A 7500-nucleotide genomic window follows, 5' to 3' on the forward strand; every position below is an offset into this window, starting at 1 on the left:
TTGATTCTTTGACTTCGTTTGTTTCCAGAAACAGGAAGTGGTTCTGACCCTGTAACAGCGGTACTTGTAGAGAACGACCAGCAGGATGGTCATGACCACGATGACGCTGATCATGATGATGGTGTTCAGGACCGAGTTGAGGAGCCGACGGCCCACAGACGACGTGTTCTCCGAGAACGGCGTGTAGATCCTAGAGGGGACAAATGTGATGGTTATCTGTTCCCGGAGGAGGAGTCATACATGAGGCGTGCGGCGTGGGGACCTACAGTCGCTGGTCGGTCTTCTCGCTGTAGAAGCTGACAGACTTGATGGTGGCGACGACCACGACCATGCAGAGCGTGACGGGGATGAACAGCATGATGACGTGTTTGGCTCCATACTTCAGAGTCAGCTCCTCGTCCTCAGCATCCGCCTCCTGATCCGAGCTGCCACCGCCGCCACCACCAACGCCGTCTGCTGCAGCCGGACCTGCCCTCCTGGTCACCTGAGGCTGGACAAGCAGAGGGCGCCGTTACGCAACGTTTTACACCATCATCAATCGAGACTGAAAGATTCAATATGGACACTTTGACCTTTACCTTTTTGGATGGCGTGCTGTCAGGGGGGGTGTGGTCAGCATCGGGGCTGTAGGACTGCACCTCAGGATTCTCAGACGGGACCAACGCCGTCCTCTCGTTATACGAGTCCTCGTCGGTGTCGGAGGCGTTCATGGCTGCTGCACAAAGCACACAAGCTGTTAGAGAGAAACCTGCATTCTTTCTGATGACCAGCAGGGGGCGACGCCGAGAGAGAAACCTGCATTCTTTCTGATGACCAGCAGGGGGCGACGCCGAGAGAGAAACCTGCATTCTTTCTGATGACCAGCAGGGGGCGACGCCGAGAGAGAAACCTGCATTCTTTCTGATGACCAGCAGGGGGCGACGCCGAGAGAGAAACCTGCATTCTTTCTGATGACCAGCAGGGGGCGACGCCGAGAGAGAAACCTGCATTCTTTCTGATGACCAGCAGGGGGCGACGCCGAGAGAGAAACCTGCATTCTTTCTGATGACCAGCAGGGGGCGACGCCGAGAGAAACCTGCATTCTTTCTGATGACCAGCAGGGGGCGACGCCGAGAGAGAAACCTGCATTCTTTCTGATGACCAGCAGGGGGCGACGCCGAGAGAAACCTGCATTCTTTCTGATGACCAGCAGGGGGCGACGCCGAGAGAGAAACCTGCATTCTTTCTGATGACCAGCAGGGGGCGACGCCAAGAGAGAAACCTGAATTCTTTCTGATGACCAGCAGGGGGCGACGCCGAGGATCAAATGTTCCAACTATCAGCTGATTTATGGTCTCTGAATGTCCAGATTCAAGCATGATGTTCATTTAGTGAATGATGGGTGACTGAGGGGGAGGAGTCAGGGCGGGGCTACCTGTAACTGATAAGTTGCTACCATGGTAACCAGAAAAATATCTTGTGAAGCATTTGGTTTTCCTAAATCACAGTCTGACGAGTCGACTCTGCATTTAGAGTTTATTTCAGTTCTTCAAATTTACCTCGTTAAAAGTGACCCTCCTTTTACTAAACGTGGTCGCTTTCAGCTCCAGAATATCAAAGATGGCAGCTTGAATGATTTTAGAGCTGGGATACCCGTTGACAGTTGGTATTTAATCGTGTAAGAAGCCACACTAAGCCACAGTAGTCTCATTTTTCTACAATATTAATGATAAAATAAAGCAGGAAGGAGAACCCCCGTCCCCCCTGGGCCCCCCCAGACCTCTAGTCCCGCCCCTGCAGTCACATCCACAGACAGTTTAAAGCCTGACTTTAACATCTCATCTCTCTGTAGCTGGATGTGTTTGTTTGTTTTAAAGTCACGGTCACTTTGTTGACTTCCTGTCAGGACGTTTAATCGACCGCAGATCGAATAATAAACATTCATGATTCAAATGAAGCTGCTGGTTTGACTTTTAATAATCTGATAAAAAGACTTTACCTGATTCAGCCGCGGAGATCGAACAAGAAGAAGAAGCTGATTTCAAAGTAAACACCGACCGACAACCCGGAACCCGGCAGTCAGCTGATCGGCGCGTCACGTGGTGCTGGCGCGTCACGTGGTGCTACGACGTCACCAAAAAACACGCGATACCTCGAGCGAGAGTCATCTGATGTCCAAGAATGTATTTGTTGAATAATAAAATAAATTAATAGATTCATTTTAATAACATGATTAAATAATTATTGAAAATAATTATTTGAAAAAAAATAATACTGAAAAATGTTTTAATAAAATAAAAATATAAGAAAGATAAATATTAATTTAAAAAAATCATTAGTATTACCACGTCACAAAAAAATAACGATTTGAAAAAAACATAAAAAATAATATAGAATAGGCCTACCAAAAAAATAATACTAAAAATAATACTTTATTTTTTAATAAAATAAAAATATAAGACAGATAAATATTAATTTAAATCGTTAGTATTACCACGTAACAAAAATAAAATAACGTCACGTTAAAGAAAAGTTAAACACAAAAATCGGATATTATAAAGACAGTAGTTCCACTTTATTCCAGCAGGTGGCGCTCTACACTTTGTGTCTGACCCGCCTGGTAACGTGAAGAAGTGTGTAAGCAGCAGCGCGTTAATCCGAACCGGACCGGGTCTCTGGACTGAGCTGAGCCGGCCCGGTGTGCTGGGACATGGCTGTGGATGAGCTCCGCGGCTCTCCCGGACACACAGCCCGCCGGTGACGGTACCGGTCCCGGTAAACTGGGCGTGCTGGTGTCGGTGTTCTACCCGCTGCTGGCCGTGCTGTCCCTCCTCCGGGTGCTCCTCTGCCGGTTGTGGACCCGCTCCACGGCCGCCGTCAGAGCCGAACCCGGAGCCGAGGAGCAGTGTGACAGCAGCGGGAGCCTGGAGCGAGGAGACCGGGTCAGGAGTCACCACGGGCGGGCCTTCGAGTTCATCTCTGCGGCGCTGAGGATCGATGAGGACGAGCGAGGTATCTCACACAAAACCTCCATCTGAAAATCAGTGATTTTAACGATGTGTTTATCGGTGAAAGTGATCACACTTTCTCCATACATACACCGGAACACGCTGCTTGGTTCATGTGATGCATGCCGAGTTAAAGACCTGACCCTGACAGGTCTCTGTGTCAACACAATCAGTGTTTGTTAGAACAAGCTCCTGTTTGTTTTCAGCACACATTAAAATGAATGATTTCTGTATGGAGTCCGGCGTGAGAGCACAAAGAGGAGAAGCTTTGAGTTTCTTTAACAGATCATAGAGTCAGTGTGCTGCATCCCTGCAGGCTGTCTGAGTCTTTCTCTCATTAATGATTCATTACTGTGCACAGTGAGCCTGTGTCATAATAATAACACCTGAGTGTGGTGATGTTGTCTAAGATCAGGCTGTTGTGAGGACACAAAGAGGACCCTTTATTAAAGAGGTGAAAGACATCTCACCGTGCTGACAGACGGAGCTATCCTTCAGTCTTTCTTCTTCATGTTAAACTTTTAAATCCTCTCATTAGGAGTAGTTCAGTCCTGTCTGTGTAAGAGGATCAAACAGAATAATAAAAACATCGTGTGAATTAAAACATTCAATCTGTGAGATTAAAACATCAAGCTAACATATGTGACTCTGTAGTCCTCCTGAAGAGATTTAAGGAGCCTTACATAAACCAGACTCACGCAGACCCTCACATGGGTTCTGTTCTGTGACCCAGATACATGTCTCATTTTAGAGTCCAGCAGCGCCCTCTGGTGGACAAACTCTGTCACTTAGGTGTCTGAACTCATTCACAGAAAGCTTAAATAAATAATAATAAATGTTTTGTTTTCTCCTTGTTGTTTTTTATATATGCAGACGGAGCACTGAGGGAATGCCACTTTCAAAATCATGCTAGTTTTTAAAACTTACCAACGTCTGTCTCTAAGAAAGTGTAAGAATGATTGATCTTCTCAAAGAAGATGTGGGTTTTCATTGGCCGACGTGTTCTCAGGTGACAAGCAGCTGGCGGTGGGCTGGTACCAACAAGGGATCAGCGAGCTGGAGAAAGGCCTCGCCGTGCAGGTGACAGGAAGTGGTGAGTTTAAAGCTAACGGTCTCTTGATCTTTGGTTGTCGCTGGTCGTTGAAGTTGTTTTTTCCTCGTTTCTGTTCCAGCAGAGAAACGAGAGCGCGACAGACGTCTACAGAACAAGATGACCACGAACCTGATCATGGCGAGAGAGCGGCTGCAGACTTTAGGTCAGATCCCCCCCCCCCCGGTCTTCTATTCAGGACTTTACGGTGTCTCTCCTTTAATGACTTGTTTCTTACTCGTGGTTCTTCTTCCTCCAGTCGGGGTTCTCTCAGAGTCTGGGACTCGGAGAGACTCGTACACCACTAGCTCTGACCTGCAGGGTCCAGCTTCAGGTACGTCCACAAACACACACCTGTCCACAAACACACACCTGTCCACACACACCTGTCCACAAACACACACCTGTCCACACACACACACCTGTCCTCACACACCTGTCCACAAACACACACCTGTCCACAAACACACACCTGTCCTCACACACCTGTCCACACACACACCTGTCGTCATACACCTGTCCACACACACACACCTGTCCACACACACACACCTGTCCTCACACACACACCTGTCCACACACACACACCTGTCCTCACACACACACCTGTCCACACACACCTGTCCACAAACACACACCTGTCCACACACACACACCTGTCCTCACACACCTGTCCACAAACACACACCTGTCCACAAACACACACCTGTCCTCACACACCTGTCCACACACACACCTGTCGTCATACACCTGTCCACACACACACACCTGTCCACACACACACACCTGTCCTCACACACACACCTGTCCACACACACACACCTGTCCTCACACACACACCTGTCCACACACACCTGTCCACAAACACATACCTGTCCACAAACACACACCTGTCCTCACACACCTGTCCACACACACACACCTGTCCTCACACACACACACACCTGTGCACAAACACCTGTCCACACACACACTTGTCTACACACACACCTGTCCTCACACACACACCTGTCCTCACACACACACACCTGTCCACACACACCTGTCCACACACACACACACACACACACCTGTCCACACACACACACCTGTCCTCACACACCTGTCCACAAACACACACCTGTCCACAAACACACACCTGTCCTCACACACACACCTGTCCACAAACACACACCTGTCCTCACACACACACCTGTCCTCACACACACACACCTGTCCACACACACCTGTCCTCACACACCTGTCCACAAACACACACCTGTCCACAAACACACACCTGTCCTCACACACCTGTCCACACACACACACCTGTCCACACACACCTGTCCACACACACACCTGTCCTCACACACACACCTGTCCACACACACACCTGTCCACAAACACACACCTGTCCTCACACACACACCTGTCCTCACACACACACACACACACACCTGTCCACACACACCTGTCCTCACACAAACACCTGTCCACAAACACACACCTGTCCACACACACCTATCCTCATACACCTGTCCACAAACACACACCTGTCCTCACACACCTGTCCACAAACACACACCTGTCCACACACACTTGTCCTCACACACCAGTTCTCACACACCTGTCCTCACACACCTGTCCTCACACACCTGTCCACAAACACACACCTGTCCTCACACACCTGTCCACAAACACACACCTGTCCAGAAACACACACCTGTCCTCACACACCTGTCCACACACACACCTGTCCACAAACTCACACCTGTCCTCACACACACACACACACACACACACACACACACACACACACACCTGTCCACACACACACCTGTCCTCACACACACACCTGTCCACAAACACACCTGTCCTCACACACACACACACCTGTCCACAAACACACACCTGTCCTCACACACACCTGTCCACACACACCTGTCCTCATACACCTGTCCACACACACCTGTCCTCATACACCTGTCCACAAACACACACCTGTCCTCATACACACACCTGTCCACACACACCTGTCCACACACACACACCTGTCCTCATACACCTGTCCACAAACACACACCTGTACTCATACACCTGTCCACAAACACACACCTGTCCTCACACACCTGTCCACACACACACCTGTCCACAAACACACACCTGTCCTCACACACCTGTCCACAAACACACACCTGTCCACACACACCTGTCCTCACACACCTGTCCACACACACCTGTCCTCACACACACTTGTCCTCACACACACACCTGTCCACACACACCTGTCGTCATACACCTGTCCACACACACACCTGTCCACACAAACACACCTGTCCTCACACACACACACACGTCCACACACACACACCTGTCCTCACACACCTGTCCACAAACACACACCTGTCCACACACACCTATCCACACACACCTGTCCACAAACACACACCTGTCCTCACACACCTGTCCACACACACACCTGTCCACAAACACACACCTGTCCTCACACACCTGTCCACAAACACACACCTGTCCACACACACCTGTCCTCACACACCTGTCCACACACACCTGTCCTCACACACACTTGTCCTCACACACACACCTGTCCACACACACCTGTCGTCATACACCTGTCCACACACACACCTGTCCACACACACCTGTCCACAAACACACACCTGTCCACACACACCTGTCCTCATACACCTGTCCACAAACACACACCTGTACTCATACACCTGTCCAGAAACACACACCTGTCCACACACACCTGTCCTCACACACACTTGTCCTCACACACACACCTGTCCACACACACCTGTCCACACACACACCTGTCGTCATACACCTGTCCACACACACACCTGTCCACACACACCTGTCCACAAACACACACCTGTCCACAAACACACACCTGTCCTCACACACACACCTGTCCTCAGTGAAGAGAAGAAAAGTTCAGTCTTTATTAACGCGTGTGTGTGTGTGTCGTCAGCAGGTGTCTTCAGAAAGAGAGACCCCGTTAACCCCGCCCCCTCCAGCCGACCAATCACCTCCTGTTCTTCGTCCTCGTCTTCCTTAGCGGGCCGTCAACGCACCTCTCACCTCAGCTCGCAGCGTCCCCCGGCTCACACTCACAGGAGGGTGGGTCAAAGGTCACGCATGATGTTTGTGCTCCCCCTGTGATGTCACAGTGATGAAACACTTCCTGTTTGTGCTCCCCCTGTGATGTCACAGTAATGAAACACTTCCTGTTTGTGCTCCCCCTGTGATGTCACAGTGATGAAACACTTCCTGTTTGTGCTCCCCCTGTGATGTCACAGTAAATAAACACTTCCTGTTTGTGCTCCCCCTGTGATGTCACAGTAAATAAACACTTCCTGTTTGTGCTCCCCCTGTGATGTCACAGTAATGAAACACTTCCTGTTTGTGCTCCCCCTG

The 7500-nt window shown here is 49.9% G+C and overlaps 2 protein-coding genes across 5 annotated transcripts in view; one reads left to right on the forward strand and one right to left on the reverse strand.

Annotated features, from left to right (window-relative positions):
• psen2 (presenilin 2) overlaps positions 1–2135 on the reverse strand; it is a 10201-nt gene extending 8066 nt beyond the window's left edge. The window contains exons 1-4 of one of the 2 annotated variants that reach the window (XR_009676512.1): positions 1979–2135; positions 579–715; positions 267–490; positions 49–190 (exon numbers count right to left, since the gene is read on the reverse strand). Coding sequence is in view for 1 of the 2 variants with exons in the window: in XM_061063730.1 (XP_060919713.1) it covers positions 49–190; positions 267–490; positions 579–710 (498 nt within the window). In the remaining variant the exon portion in view is untranslated. The remainder of the gene's footprint in view (positions 1–48; positions 191–266; positions 491–578; positions 716–1978) is intronic. The other variant, XM_061063730.1, reaches the window with a different exon arrangement.
• A 425-nt stretch (positions 2136–2560) lies between these two features.
• The window catches only part of LOC132993755 (spastin-like), a 17001-nt gene continuing 12061 nt past the window's right edge, over positions 2561–7500 (forward strand). Inside the window, exons 1-5 of one of the 3 annotated variants that reach the window (XR_009676517.1) lie at positions 2561–2991; positions 3997–4080; positions 4160–4243; positions 4337–4411; positions 7055–7203. Coding sequence is in view for 2 of the 3 variants with exons in the window: in XM_061063782.1 (XP_060919765.1) it covers positions 2700–2991; positions 3997–4080; positions 4160–4243; positions 4337–4411; positions 7055–7203 (684 nt within the window). In the remaining variant the exon portion in view is untranslated. The remainder of the gene's footprint in view (positions 2992–3996; positions 4081–4159; positions 4244–4336; positions 4412–7054; positions 7204–7500) is intronic. The other 2 variants (XM_061063782.1, XM_061063791.1) reach the window with 2 other exon arrangements.

Source organism: Labrus mixtus, chromosome 2 (genome assembly GCF_963584025.1).
Source record: "Labrus mixtus chromosome 2, fLabMix1.1, whole genome shotgun sequence".
NCBI lineage: Eukaryota > Metazoa > Chordata > Actinopteri > Labriformes > Labridae > Labrus > Labrus mixtus.